Source organism: Eleutherodactylus coqui, chromosome 6 (genome assembly GCF_035609145.1).
Source record: "Eleutherodactylus coqui strain aEleCoq1 chromosome 6, aEleCoq1.hap1, whole genome shotgun sequence".
NCBI lineage: Eukaryota > Metazoa > Chordata > Amphibia > Anura > Eleutherodactylidae > Eleutherodactylus > Eleutherodactylus coqui.
The window spans coordinates 150,074,601-150,090,231 of NC_089842.1; the positions used below are offsets into that span (position 1 = coordinate 150,074,601).

The 15,631-nt window shown below is 43.1% G+C and overlaps 1 protein-coding gene across 1 annotated transcript; it reads left to right on the plus strand.

Moving 5' to 3' along the window:
- LOC136631521 (extracellular tyrosine-protein kinase PKDCC-like) lies at nt 1-15,070 on the plus strand. Its single transcript, XM_066605804.1, has 8 exons — nt 1-525; nt 4,337-4,459; nt 7,964-8,235; nt 9,369-9,448; nt 9,528-9,629; nt 10,938-11,117; nt 12,538-12,645; nt 14,926-15,070. The coding sequence occupies exons 1-7, from the start codon at nt 25-27 to the stop codon at nt 12,642-12,644; spliced, it is 1,365 nt and encodes a 454-aa protein (XP_066461901.1). The 5' UTR covers nt 1-24; the 3' UTR covers nt 12,645; nt 14,926-15,070.
- Nucleotides 15,071-15,631: the final 561 nt, after the last annotated feature.

A 15,631-nucleotide genomic window follows, 5' to 3' on the forward strand; every position in this document is an offset into this window, starting at 1 on the left:
TGAAAAGTTGCCCAGAAGACCATAATGAAAGGACACATCATCTTCTCTGCAGCTGCACTGATACTCATAGCTTTGTATCTGAAGTTCTTCATTTCTGGAGGATGCTCTAACATTTCGTTCCTGTATTCCCAACACAGCCAGCAAATGAGACGAGAAATTATGGAAAGACATAAGGATTTAGTGTTTTTCTATCAAACCCTATCAGGGATTAAAGAAAATATAATCGTGGAAGCCTCCAGATACAAGGAGATGGACTATGAGGTTCCTCAGATATTGACCTGTAAAGATCTTACCTATATGACAGAACTGGAGTTTATTGGATCAGGCTTTACCAAGGTGGTAGTGAAAGGAACTTTACTAAATGGCAAATCCATCGCCCTCAAGTCCATCCATGGGAAAGGTAATGACATAAAGCAATGCTTGCAGCAATATGGAGACTACTCTGGATGCCATCGACTGGCCACATATAAACTGCAAAAGGAGATAGCTCTTCTGCAAATCCTTCACCACCCAGGGATAATCCAGGTAAAGTACCACACTCAGTATTTTCAAGAAATTGGAGGTCAATATCTCATTGCTTCCAGTCTTAAAAAGTGCATAGAGGTCAATGACCAGTTCAGACTGGATGAGTATCTGCATAGTGATGCTATACACTATAGGGGATTATTTTGTTTGGGGCAAAGGTCATTAGCTTGTACAGTACTGAAGTCTTTTATTACATATAGTGACTGATCGGTGTCTTACTGCCATTGTGTCCATAAGTAAAGCAGTGGCATCAGAAGGGAAAACAGGGCCAGGGACAGAAAATAGGGGACTCTTAAAATGAGTCCAGACTGGATGATAATCTGCATTGTGATGCTATGAATTATGGATCATTATATCCCTAGAGGGACAGGGTCATTGGCTTGTAAGTCTTCTATTAGATGTAGTGGCTTTGTGTCCAAAAGTAAAGTAGTGTCATCAGAAAGGGGAATTCAACCAAGAACAGAAAATATGAGGCCATAAAGTCAATCCAGGAATAAAAAAATCTTTTTCCTAAAACAAAATATTTATATATATATTTATAGCATATGTGTGTAATATATATACGTATATATGTGTAATATATACACATAATACACATATGCTTGTCAGAAAAGTGAAATTTAGATGTGGCTGAAGTTAGCACCCCAAATGATGAGATGAGGTTCACTTATTCCAAATCTATATTCTGGGGCTTGGATTCAGAACACTCTTGATATAATGAATCATTACAGCTCGTACACTTCAAAGTGGGCCCATAAGTAAGAGCTGTAAACATATGAGAGAAGTAATTAACTGCGGTTCACCTCCCTGCTGTCAACTTTGCATCCTCCTCCCCCCCTTCTCTTCAGCTCTGAAAATACAACAGAACAAAGCCGATTATAGATTCTATATTAAAGGGGAATTCCATCTCCAGGTATTTTCTGATAAGTCCTATAAACATGGCAAGAGATAAAAGTGGTAGAATCCATTGGGACCTCCACTAATATCCATACATTACCCTAACCCCATTGCGACTGGCTAGAGATTCCCATAATATTCAATGCTGGTTGGAGAAATTCAGAATCTGAACTATTCAACATAACTTTTCTAAGTCAATCAATTCCACTTCCAACCATTCTTAAAGGGTATGAGGTCCCTTGCTGACATAACTCACAGACCCATAATGATGCCATCTGCTGACATGTCTCCATGGCTTATTAGAGGAGGAGAACATCAGAAGATTAGACAGAATTCCCCATCATGGATGATTTAGACCGTGTCAATTTTGGAAGTGCACTTTGAACTATCATACAGAAGCATTATTTCCTAAGGCTGATGCAATGAAATAAGATCAGCCTTAACTATTGGATGTTCTTGGTCTTGGAAAATGAACACTTTTGGGGGTTTACTTGTTTGAAGCCGACTAAAAGTTGTCCCGTGAAAAGGTACCATCAGCTGAATAATCACTTTAAAAGGGCGAATTCAAACAGTTGGTCATTCAGTGTGAACATGGCCACCAACAGGGTGAGAGGCAGTCGCTGGTTGTTTCGTTTCAGCTTACCAACAAAATAGTTGCTGGTTGATCAAAAGTCGTTTGGTGTAAAGTCACAGTGGTTCGTGTTTGAGCGACTTGTGAATGAATTTGCATGGAGATCCCCTATATAAATGACATCTCTGCAAACAACTAATGAACAATCATTGCTCTGTGTGAAAGCAAAGGAACGACTGTAGTTTGTACGCTTTAATGACTTTCCGTAACGACTGTCTGAATGATAGTTGCTCCGTGTATAGGTACCTTTAAAGGAGTCATCCATCTAGGACCTAAAGAGGTTCTCCATCATCTTTCTTGAAGCAGCTCTCCCGATGATGAGCAGATAGTAGGGGTCCTGGTGACACTGCAGGGATTTGTAGTATCCATATTGAAATCAATAGGTGATTAATTATTACATCTCTCTATAACAGCTATATGCCTCAAGTGACCTCATATTGCTCTATATGTGAGAGCTGTGAAACTGGGGACAGAGTAGGAGGTTTGTGTCAACCTCACAGCTCCTTGGGAAACTTCCTTGGATAAACAGGGTTGCTTTACACTTGTTAAGTATTACGGAACTGCCAACGCCTGAGTGCTGCAATGTATCACATACATGGTACACAGCATCTGCTGCAGAGCATCACTCCCACTTGATATTGATAGTCTTACATGTTTTAAGCTTTGAATTTAAAAATAGTATATGTGTCTGAGAAAGCGGAGTGAAAACTAATATGGATACTTTACTACTGTTAGGTTTCCGTTGCATTATTTGGGGTTCTTTTTTGGCTGCTTGTAAAAAACACCAAGAAATGTATGCGTTTTTTACCAGCAGTTTTTGGGTGGCTTTTTTAAACACGTGTTTTTTCTCCTAGATAGAAGCCTATAGGAAAATGCCTGGAAACAATGCTACACCTAGATCATACTACGTATTGGAAAATAGCACCATGAACCCCAAAACAGGTTGGGTTCACATCTGTGTTGGAACCTCCAGTCGCTGATCCGGCACAAAATACCGGAAGAAAAAGTGTTGCAGTACAATGCCGAGCAGTTGAGTGGAAACCGAACGGACACCATTATAGTCAATGAGGTCCGTTTGGCGCTGTTTGGTTCCATCATAAGACGGATCTGTTTGACCAGGGAGTTCCCCTTTCCTGCTCCCCAAACAAAGCAGGAAAACGGAAGCCCCGCGGCAGATGTGAAACCACCCAAAGTGACTCCACATTTCTTTATATTTAAAGATGCAACATGTTTATTAACATTTGATACATTTTGTTGCATTTCAAACTGAAAACAGGAAAAAGCATGCCAGAAAAGTGGCATCAAATATTCCTCTGATGATAAACTTTCCCCAATGTTCGTACTCCGTGTAATAACTTCCTGTTGACCTACAGCTAACATGTAGTCGAGGCATTTGTTATATGAAAATTGCATTTTTCCTTAAAAAGCTATGTTTGAAACCAATCCTAGTGGGGTAGTCACACAGCTTTCCCATACTCCTGATGTGAACACAATCCACATCTCAGATGGCATTATGTAGGGACACTCAGTGCATATTATAGGTTGTTTGTGTAGACATTGTCATTGGCTTAGGGATCTTTTTCACGGGATGGAATAGGCCGCACGATGCACTGCAAGCCGCGTTAAATTCAGCAGCAGAATCCGCAGGCTACCTATAGATTTTGATTCAGAATTAACAATGGCTTAACCCTTTCCAATCCAATTTGTATTCTGGTTTTACAGGAATTAAAGAATCTTTTTCCTAGGGGGCTTACTTTTTTGTGTGCCGTAATATAACGGTGCTATCTGCTGGCTAAAGCCAGTACTGCATGAGGTGACACATTGGATAGGCTCCGACAGCAGAGAGGCCGGCAATATACAGTAAGAGAACCCCGACGGACGTCTTCCAACATCGGAGCTGTACAGCCTTAAATCATAATGTCTTCAGAGGTCAGACAGTGGATTGGAAAGGATTAAAATCTGCCTGCCATTCCACAGCAAAAATCCACAGTTAGACCTGAGGATTTTCGGTGTGGAATTCCACAGCTGCGGATTTGGCTGCGTCGTGCGGCGTAATTCCATCCCATGTGAAAGGTCCCTGAAAGCTTTATTGGAGGATAGCATTCTATACCAGTGTCATGGATGTGGTCCCATCATCGTCATTGGTCCCATCATCAATATGCAATTACAGAGGCACAAAATGCCTTACAACTCATTGATGACACTGGTTTTCCATGCATCTTCCCACTGTTGACCACCCCTATGCAATTTGTGGTTTATAGCTTTAACTTTCTCTTTCTGCAGCTACATGGTCAGTGCTATGTTAATAGCGCCCCCTCTGACATCAGGGTCACAGCAATGCTGGAACTTGGATCTCCCCTGGAGATGATTCAACTTTTACAAACCCCCTGGGAGGAGAGATTTAAAGTAAGTGAAGGCAAACAAAGGCAATTGTTTCAGCACCTATGTATAGTAGGTGATATTAACCAGAGAACAGCTTGGGCAGTGCTTGTAGCCCACCGCTCAATGCAATCTCCCTCCAGCTGTGCGATGGTTAATGAGTTAAGGATTCCCCAAGCTAAAGGGATTACCATAGAGGTCTGTGCAAACAGCTTGTTAAATGTCATGCAATGTCTCCTCTGCAGGGACACTGGGAGGGGGGGGTGAGCGCCATTTACAATTCACAGCTCAATCACTCAGCTCAGGGGACAGCTCAGATCTATGTTTGTATAAGTGGCCCAGTAAACAGGTCAGAGGTCACCCAGAGAGTCATTATACTGTAAGGTACCCAAAGGGAATTTTTATGGAATCGAATTCCTTACTTATGGAAACTCTCTTGTTTGCCACTACAAAATATGCCACAACAATGTGTAAGTTGCATTTACAGTTGTTACATTTAAAGGGGTACTCCACATGTAAATAATGGAAGTTCTGAACTATCTAATAGGCTTTATGTTTCACGTCATCACCATTTTCAAAATCTATGCTTGCTGCCTGCGACTGGTAAGAATGGCCCATGTTTAGGGTCTTTTTATACAGGTCAATTCTTGGTCTAATGTAATGAGCGCTGGTTAGAAAAGTGCTTTGATCGGCGCTCATTAACATTTCTGTTACACGGGCTGAAAATCGCTGGTATGGGGAAGAACGATCATAACTATGATTGTTCGTATCGATAGAGCCGGCTCTAAGTCTCCCCATTTACACAGGTAGATATATTATCCTTGCTAAAAGCAATGATCAGCTGATTAACAAGTGTTCGCTCATTCATCGGCTGATCAAAAGCAAAGGTACATAACAGGTAAATGGCCAAGCACGTTGCTCAGCTGAGTCCCATAGAAGTGGATGGAGTGGTGGCCACTCCTGTGTATCACCGATCCACCCATCCAGCATACTTGGGGTGTGCTGTTCTCATGATACTATCCCCGTGGTCGGACCCCCAGAAGTTAGACATTTGTTCCCTATCCTGTGGATAGGTGATACATTTAGTGAAAAATAGCCACATATATGTGCAGTCACCTTGTCTCCTCTTTACTGGAGTGTCAAGCAGGGAACACCATTCTTCTGATCTGTAGAAGACCCAGAAGTAGACATAAGACATAGCAAACATTTTAATATTTGCTGTCACTAGGCCATAAATGTCTCAGATGGAAAATACCTTTTTAAGTTTTATCATGGCCCTTGGAAGTGGTATAATCTGACAATATGGCCATCGGACCAGTAAAGGTTGTTCACCCCTAGTCTAAAGTGCCCAACAGGCATCCCCGCTGTTATCACTTCTATGCTTTTACACAGGAGGATCATCACTCAGTGAATGGAGGTGGAGCGGGCCGGGATCATTCCAGCCCACTCGCCTCCAATCACATTAGGCAGGCAGTCGTCATAGCTGAACGACTGCTGATTAGAACTGAACGCCGCAGCGGCAGACCAACGATGATTTTTAGGTCTGCATGAAAGATCTGCATGCATTCACACTGCACAATTCTCGTGTAAACCGCTTGATTTAACAAGCAATTTGCATGATAATCGTGCCGTGTAAAATGGGCTTAAGCCAACCAAGATTGGTGTAAAGGCCCATTTAGACCCAACGATTCTCGCTCAAAATTCACTCAAAGCCGTCTTTTGAGAGAGAATCTTTGAGTCTAAACGCACGGACATCGTGCAGTTTTCATTAACGATTCGCTCATCGTTGTCTTTCAGCAAGCTGAAGGACAACGATGAGTCTTATCAGGACCGCGCGCTGAGTTCTCAGCGGGATACCGCTGATACTATTGTTTCAGCTGGTATCCCGCTCGGAAAACTCAACAGAAGTATGCAGAAGACAAGCGGTCCAGCTGTGTTCTGTATACTCCGCTTGGAGTGCTCAGCTGTATACCAGCTGAGCACTTCGTCAACACAGCAGGAGTATGCAGAAGGCAGCGCTCCAGCTGTCTTCTATATACCTCACTCGGAGCGCTCAGCTGTATACAGGCTGAGCTCTCCATGAACACATCAGGAGTATGCAGAAGACAGTTATCCAGCTTTGTTCTGCATACCCTGCTCAGAGCGCTCAGCTGTATACCAGCTGAGCACTACGATAAGACAACAGCTATATGCAGAAGATAGCGCTCCAGCTGTCTTCTGTAAACCCCGCTTGGAGCAGTCAGCTGCATACCAGCTGAGCGCTCCATGAACACAGCAGGAGTATGCAGAAGACAAGCGGTCCAGCTGTCTTCTGTATACCCCGCTTGGAGCGCTCAGCTGTATACCAGCTGAGCGCTCCATGAGCACAGCAGGAGTATGCAGAAGGCATGAAAGACAGCAAAAATGCAGTCCTAAGTTCTTGCTCATGACCTGAAGGTTGGAGGTTCAATTCCTGCGTGGTTCCGTTAGCCGGCTCAAGGTTGACTCACTCAGCCTTCCATCCTTCCGAGATCGGTAAAATGAGTACCCAGCTTGCTGGAGAGTAAAAGATGACTGGGGTAGGCAATGCAAATCAACCCGCAAAAATAGTCTGCCAAGAAAACGTCACAATGTGATGTCAGCCTAGGAGTCAGTGATAACAAAATAAGCATGACTGTGATATGAATAGCATAACTGATAATATCATAACCGATAACAATATAAGCATGACTGGGCTATATATATATTGCTATTGGTTACAATGTGGCTATTCATATCCCAGTCATGCTTCTTTTGTTATTGGTTATGATGTGGCTTTTCATACTACATTAAAGGGGCTTTCCAAAAGTTTAGTCAATGTACATTGAAAAGTTCTGTTACTTTCTTCATTTTTCAGATCTCTACGTATTAGTGAATGTGAACATTCATCTCTACCTTCTAACCAGGGGCGTAACTATAGAGGGTGCAGGGAATGCGGTTGCACCCGGGCCAGGAGCCTCAGGGGGCCCATAAGGCCTCTCCTTTCCATATAGGGAGCCCAGTACTATGAATAAAGCATTATAGTTGGGGGCCCTGTTACAGGTTTTGCATTGGGGCCCAGAAGCTTCAAGTTACGCCTCAGCTTCTAACAACCCATCAGCTGTGTGAGAAGCACCCGGTCACAGGGGGAGTTTTCAGCCTCTGAATTGACCCACATTTACTAATACTATATACAGTGGAGAAACCCTTTAAGATATTCCAATAGCAACATAGTGAATAATGAATGGCAAATGCTGTGACTGATCAGTGGGATTAGGACATTTTTATATGAGGATCCATTCAGCCAATTGTAAGGCCTCTTTCAACCACCAGCGAAATAACACTGGCTGAAAGTGCATGTATATGGGTTTGATGGGAGCCCTCTGCTACAGGAAGTCATGGAGATTCTTGTATGTCACTGAGATAGATTCATCAAAACAGTTGCAAGGGAAAAGCAGAGCAGTTGTCCATGAAAACCAGTCAGATTCCAGCTGTTATATAATTTTATTTCCCTTTTTGATTATTTTTGAACAGATCTGTTGGGAATTGGTGCAGCTGCTGCGTTATTTAGCAAATTCGCCCATGGGTTCCATCGCCCTCCTGGATTTCCAACCGAGACAGTTTGTCCTGGTGGACGGAAGCCTAAAAGTGACGGACGTAGATGATGCCAGCACTGAAGAGCCAATGTGTAATCAGGATGCAGACTGCATGCTCACCTTCCCAGACAGGACGTTTAATGTGACCTGCTCAGAATCTGGGAGGTGCATGGGGTCTAATGAGAAGAGGAACCTTTACAATGCCTACAGGTATAAACAAGGACATTAAAGAGAACCTGTCATCAGAATTTTGGACCATAAGCTGCTACCATAGTTCTATCAATCACATTTAACACATCCCAGAACTATGTTTGTATGAAGCAGGAGAATGCTCATCATTGCAAAAACTTGCATTTATATTGTGGCGTCATGTATGCAAATTGACATGCCTCGAGTCATGGAGGTGGGCCACCAGATCCTTGAGTCACGGCATCATCTCATTATGAACGCCCTCTCAACTGTTTGGCTGGCTTCCCCAACCGGTGATGTCAGCACATGTCGCTGACATCAGCAAGCACAGTGCCTGTGAGGCGCTGGGCATGATGCTCTATCGAACTTGGCACACATGAGCAGTGCACCACTGAAGTCAAAGTGTAGACACCACAACTTGATTGTGCATGTCCGTTTCCAACAGGGGCAGAGGGCTGTACAGCGCAAGGACTGAATTTCACAGCGCTGATGTCAGCAGCAGGGAAAAGCGGCCATGCAGTTGAGGGGCATTTATAATAAGATGATGCAGTGACTGGGAGTTCCAGCAGCCCACCTCCGTGACTCAAGGCACGTCAATTTGTATACATGGGGCCACAATATAAATGTAAGTTTTTACAATGACCAGCATTCTTCTGTTGCATGCAAACATAGGTCTGGGGTGTGTTAAATAGCGCTATAGCGGTAGCTTATTATTTTCCAACTTCTAACACCATGAACCCCAAAATGCACCTAAAAGGTGGAAAAATGCCACAAAAAATTTGCTCTTTGTAATACTTTTCATAACTCCCTATTGACCAGCAGCTAACATCTGTCCGCAGCCTTTTTGTCACAAAAAAAAACACGACAAAGAACTACTTGTATGTTCTACCTAAAAACACTAGGCGTGAAACCATCCTACAGTTGGTTTCTGATCGCTAATAAAACTAGCTTATGGGCTAAAAGTGTAAAAAAAAACACTTAATTTTGTAACAGATCTATGTTTAAAATTAGCCGCTCTCAGATGCCGCTGATCACGGCTGTTTCCCAGCAAATAAAGGCAGAGGGCAATCTACATTCATAGATATTGGTAGTCGTTAACTTCCTTGCTATATATATGGAATATATTGAGTAATACTGTGATTGATGTTTTTCAGATTTTTCTTCACATACCTCTTACCTCATGCCGCTCCTCCCGCCCTGCAGCCACTCCTTGCAGACATTATGAACATGACAGGTATTATCAGCTCCTCCGTATTTCCTGCTGGGACTAGAGATTTATTTCCTTTCGGGTTCTGACCATGTTTCTATTATAGGAGAAGTATACATCGGGATAAACAAGACGGTGAAGGCTTTTGAAGAAGTGTTAAATTTATACAAGTCGGGAATGAATCACAGCCAAGCGCAGAACTTACATGGTGAGGTACATTAAAGTTATCTTCTCTGAAAAATAGCGCAATGCCCATTACATACCTGTTCAACAGTGTCCGTCAGATCCTCCCTATTCAGTTCCTGACATGTGCCCCAGAAATAATTGCTAGCCACATGCCTCACCAATAGTGCCAGCCACATGCCCTTCAACAATAGTAGCTGCCTATCTCATCAATAGTGCCAGCCACATACTCTTTCAACAGTGGTAGGTGCATGACCCCTCTTTAGTACCCCTCCATTGCTGCACCTTCCATTGACACTTTACCCTTTGGCCTGACTGGCCCAGCAGTGAACATACATATATCCTGTTGGCTATTAAACCCCTTTTTTTCACGGGACAGCTATCGTGTGCTTCAATGCCCGACACCCGTTCCAGCGATGATTGTATCTGTGCTTTTACACAGGAGGATCATCTCTCAGTAGGAGGCATACCGATTCGGGGATTGTTCCGGTCTGCTCACCCCCATTCACAGTTAACAGGCTGTTGTTCGTAGATGAATGGTGGCCTGTTTACACGGAACAACGTAGCAGCAGACCAACAATGATTTTATGGTCTGCATGAGTGATCCGATCAGCGATCTATTGCTGATCGCTCTTTCACGCCAAGCGTTTACACTCCACGACTATTAAGCAAACTGCTTGATCTAATGATCAATTTGCATGATAATCATGGCATGTAAAAGGGCTTTACCCCTAAGCATTCATTGTAAAAATGACAGCAGTGCACCCCCTGACATAATGTGAATAATGCAACTTGGAATCTGGAGCACAGAGCTTAGGTGCAAAGAACTCCCAATGCCCAAAAGGGGTAGATGGCCCCAAGGAGTCTATAACCGACCATACATTTCAGATTCGTCTAACGCGTCCCCCACCCTGCAAAACATGCATGCTCTACTGGGTGTGCATGTGTTCTCAAAAGGGGAGATTACAAAGCCACTTCCAAATTCCTCCGGTGGCGGCTTATCTCCCCTAAGAACAAAAGGATTGAGTATGTTGAAATACAGCATGCCAACCTTTCTTTCCACGACATCTGCTATGGGTTAGAGTTGGGAGGACCCCATACACATCAGCCAGTCCTGCTGCAGACATATAAGTGTATTCGGCTGCCTTAAATCTGTGAGACTGTCCTGAAACACTATGGGTGCACCATTGATTTATGCATATATGTCATACTATTACACCAGTTATGTCTGCTAAAACCATGACATACATGTGTGCTAGACCTGTGTTATAAGTAAGTAAGACAGCCCAGTTCTTCATAGAGTAACCTAATTATCTTCTGCTCCATATCCCAGACTACAATGTGCTGAGAGGTTTCCGCATGAATGACACGGATGGGAATTTCAGGTGTTGGCCATCCTATAACCACAAGGGATGTCTGCTGTCTGTGCATAGTGCGGCGGAGGCTGCCGAGTTCTGCAATGGTCGTCCACAGTGTCGTAACTTTGTCATTAGTCAACAGAGGACATGGACTGGTAAGTAGCCCACAACCGATACTTTCGAATGATGCCACCCATATGGTGTTCTGTCATTGCCTAAAAGTGTACCAGTAATCATGCAGTGCCTAATTATAAGCTCATACAGTACTTCCTAAATAATGGCTCAATACAACTACAATGAAGATTGGCTGTGGTTGAAAGTCTCTAGTGCCTCAAGGGATGACTGTGCAATCACTTACTGGCCCTGTGTATATGTTGTCTTGTGCTTTCATTAGCACTGTGTGATGCTACATTGTAACATACATTTTAGAAGCTCAGAGTCCTCCTCCTTTTTCCTATATTTAGCCCTATTTCACCCTTAATTTCCCCTTTACCTCAATTTCCTGTTGAATTCCAATTGTCCTTCACTTTATGAGATTTCAGCACTGAATTGCTGTAAATTCTCCTTTTATTGTAGCGGTGTTTCCCAGCCATCTTGCTGCTCTTTAGATCCTTATCGCAGCAGTTATCCTGGTAATTATATTTGGGGTCTATGATGGCTCTTACAGATATGTGTGTCCTGGCAGCGGGACATTTTGATTATATTATGCAGGCTTTCGTTGCGTGCCAGCACATAATGTGCCACAGGGCTCATGGTGTTGACAGTATCTCAGAACTCTTTGTATACACTTTTAATCTTTGAAAAAGTACTCAGCAGAGAAATTCTGAAATACATTACATACGCTTCGTGTCCCCATGTGAGGGTTATGTGCACGAATATGTGCTGATTGAGATCTAGGCGCAGGTCCAGGCTGTTTGTGTTTGGAATACTATGATTTAGGGACATTTGGAGCCTCTGTTCCATTACTGAATAGTTTTAACCATTCACACCAAAGGATGGGGGGGGGCTGGTCTTTAGTTCACTGCTAGCAGCAGGTGTGGCAAAAATAGTTGGTTATGGAATAGAGAAGTTGGACATGCATGGATGGGTATCAGGTGTGGTTTTATTGTAGGTTCTTCGTTTTGGGAAATGTTTGTTTATTGGGACTCTTTTCTTCAGGATGGTAGTTTTTTTTAATTAATTTTCTCCGTTTTGAGGGAAGTTCTTGTTTTTTTTTAGAAGTTTTTTTTTAATCAGTTAACCCTTTTTCTGAATTGAAAGGGGCTTCCACTGAAGTTGCTCACAAAATAGCTTCAGTGGTCAACTGTAATCTGCAAGGGAATCCTCTAAGCAGTAAGTGTTCAATTCCCCTGCACTGCCTCCGCAGGAGAAATGAAGCATTACATTGTGCCCATTGCAATCTATGGAATGGCCAGGTCAGGTCCTCCAAAGAAAGAAAAGAGACAACTCTTCCTTTTGGTTAATAATTGGGGATTCTGAGTCTAGAAGTCCCTCTATTAGCTCATAATGTGGTACTTGAGAATTGTTTTCTTCACTAAACACACTCTTTATTTTTGCATCTTTATTTTTTCATAGGCCGCTATCTTACTGCATTTACTGAGAAGCCCCTCCAGCTTGTACCAGATGAGAATTACAATATCTACATGAAGAGATCAGATCACAGCAACATGCAGGGGGGATAAGGTAGGACTTCACATATAATCATCAAAAGTGCTACCTTATTTCTCATATTCAAAGCTAGAGACATAGCTTGATTCCGCAGGGCATAATGCAGAATTGTTTTCATGTGCATTTTATACTACAGGTGTCATCTTATGTAGCAGAGGGGTCTTTGGGACCCCTCAGGCACTGGAGCTGAGGTGTGACTGCAATCTTTGCACCCACTATAGCTGTGCTTCTGTAATATCCAGAAAGATTACTCTACAACCTTAGGTAGGGTAACCCCATCCATTTAACCCATCTACCAACTAAAGGAAAAAGAGATGACATGGCACAGTTTTGCAGGTCTTAGCACAGCTATAGAAATAAGGACACTAATAGAGAGGAGCGAGCATACTCGTCCGAGCTTGATGCTCGTTCGAGTATTAGGGTGCTCGAGATGCTCGTTACTCGAGACGAGCACCACGCGGTACTCGTCTCGATTAAACGAGCACTGACCATTGAATTCAATGGAGCCGGCAATACAGCCGGCTCCAATGAAAGCAATGGGCTGCCGGCGAGCGCGGGATGAATTTTCGGGAAGGGCTTAAAAATATAAGCCCTTCCCTGAAATTCATCCAGAAATGTGTAAAAAGTAAAAAAAAAATATACTCACCTTGTCCCGGCAGAACGATGTTAGCCCATTGAATTCAATGGAGACGGCAATACAGCCGGCTCCATTGAAAGCAATGGGCTGCCGGCGAGCGCGGGATGAATTTTCGGGAAGGGCTTAAAATTATAAGCCCTTACCTGAAAATCATCCTAAACTGTGTAAAAAAAAAAAAAAAATGTATACTCACCTTTCTGCTGCAGCCGGAGTTCAGCCGCGTCTGGCCACAGTTCTCCTGAACTGCTTTCAGTGCTGAGCCAATCAGAGGCAGCACTCACTCACCCATTCATGAATTCAATCAGAGGCAGCTCATTCAGCAGACGAGGATTTTAAATCCCCACCTGCTGAATACTACAGAAAGCAGTTCAGGAGAACTGCCGGCCAGACGCGGCTGAACTCCGGCTGCAGCAGAAAGGGGAGTATACATTTTTTATTTTTTTTTTACACATTTTAGGATGATTTTCAGGTAAGGGCTTATATTTTTAAGCCCTTCCCAAAAATTCATCCCACGCTTGCTGGCAGCCCATTGCTTTCAATGGAGCCGGCTGTATTGCCGGCTCCATTGAATTCAATGGGCTAACATCGTTCTGCTGGGACAAGGTGAGTATATATTTTTTTTTACTTTTTAGACATTTCTGGATGAATTTCAGGGAAGGGCTTATATTTTTAAGCCCTTCCCGAAAATTCACCCGCACTCGCCGGCAGCCCATTGCTTTCAATGGAGCCGGCTGTATTGCCGGCTCCATTGAATTCAATGGGCTAACATCGTTCTTCTCTGCCACAGCTGTTACAGCTGTGGCAGAGGAGAACGATCGTTATGCTGACAGTGCGGGGAGGGGGTGGGGGTCTCACTCTTGCCACTATTGTGGCTTAATAGTGAGACCTCGGAGCCCCAAATGCAGCCCTGCATGTTGCTCCTCGCCTACCCTATCCATTTCTGTGTTTTTTACATGACTTTGGTGATTTGCTAAGATTTTCACAAATGAAAACCTTAGCGGAGCACCAGTCATATACAAAAATGCTCGAGTCACTCATTGACTTCAATGGGGTTCGTTACTCGAAACGAACTCTCGAGCATCACTGAAAGTTCGACTCGAGTAACGAGCACTCGAGCATTTTGGTGCTCGCTCATCTCTAGACACTAACTATAGTGATCTTACACGTCAATAAGATAATTGTCGTTAATACCTCTATTGTACTAAGGTGATCTAATATCCTTATACTAAATAAGTCATTTCTAATTGAAACATTTTGGCTGTAGTAAGAATAGATTATCAAGCTCTTTATTTCTAGAATTGCTGCGATATGTGCAGTATGTGGTGTATAGTATTATATAGTGGACAGTAAGAAAGACATAATCTTAAAAAGAAGGTATATATGTTAATGTGGGCCTATCTATTTCTGTACTAAGTGATTCAGTCATACAGGTATCACAATTCACTTGATATATCTGTGGTAGTCTGTAATGGAGCTGTATTAGTTGATATGTACAAATTGACTGACTGTATCCTAAATTAATGTTACCATTAGATCCTTTCTAATACGAACCACAAGGAAGTAATTTTGTGTGTTAGTAATAAAATTGAATTTGTTACATTTATCATACCCTCTGTGTGTCATACCTTCTCTATTTCATCTATTACATTTGTCCACAGCTAATGTATCTAATGAAATGAGATGGAAAGAGAAGAAGTCTAAAAGACCTTGATCCGTCGATAAGGGATGATGAAAACATCGGTCAAGACAGTATATCTATGGAAGGAGTTCTCTTCATCTATTTTTGTATATAGGAGTAGCATTATAGTACCGTATATACCGGCGTATAAGACGACTTTTGAACCCCGAAAAATCTGCTCTGCAGTCGGGGGTCGTCTTATGCGCCGGTAATACAAAAAAAAAAAAAAGTGTAAAAAAAAAAAATTTTATTACTCACCTCCCACGGCGTTCTGTCGCGCTCCGGCAGGATGTCGCTCGCTCCGGCAGGCTGTCGCTCGCTCCTCGTCCCCGCCGCAGCATAGCTTTCTGAATGCGGGGCTTGAAATCCCCGCTTCCAGAAAGCTAATACACACGCCGGCAGCCATGACAGCATTGAATGGCTGTGATTGGCTAAAGCACACGTGGCTTCAGCCAATCACACTATTCAATGACATCATTGAATGGCTGTGATTGGCTGAAGGCGCACGTGTTAGCAATCACACCCATTCAATGATGTCATTGAATAGTGTGATTGGCTGAAGCCACGTGTGCTTTAGCCAATCACAGCCATTCAATGATGTCATGGCTGCCGGCGTGTGTATTAGCTTTCTGGAAGCGGGGATTTCAAGCCCCGCATTCAGAAAGCTATGCTGCGGCGGGGACGAG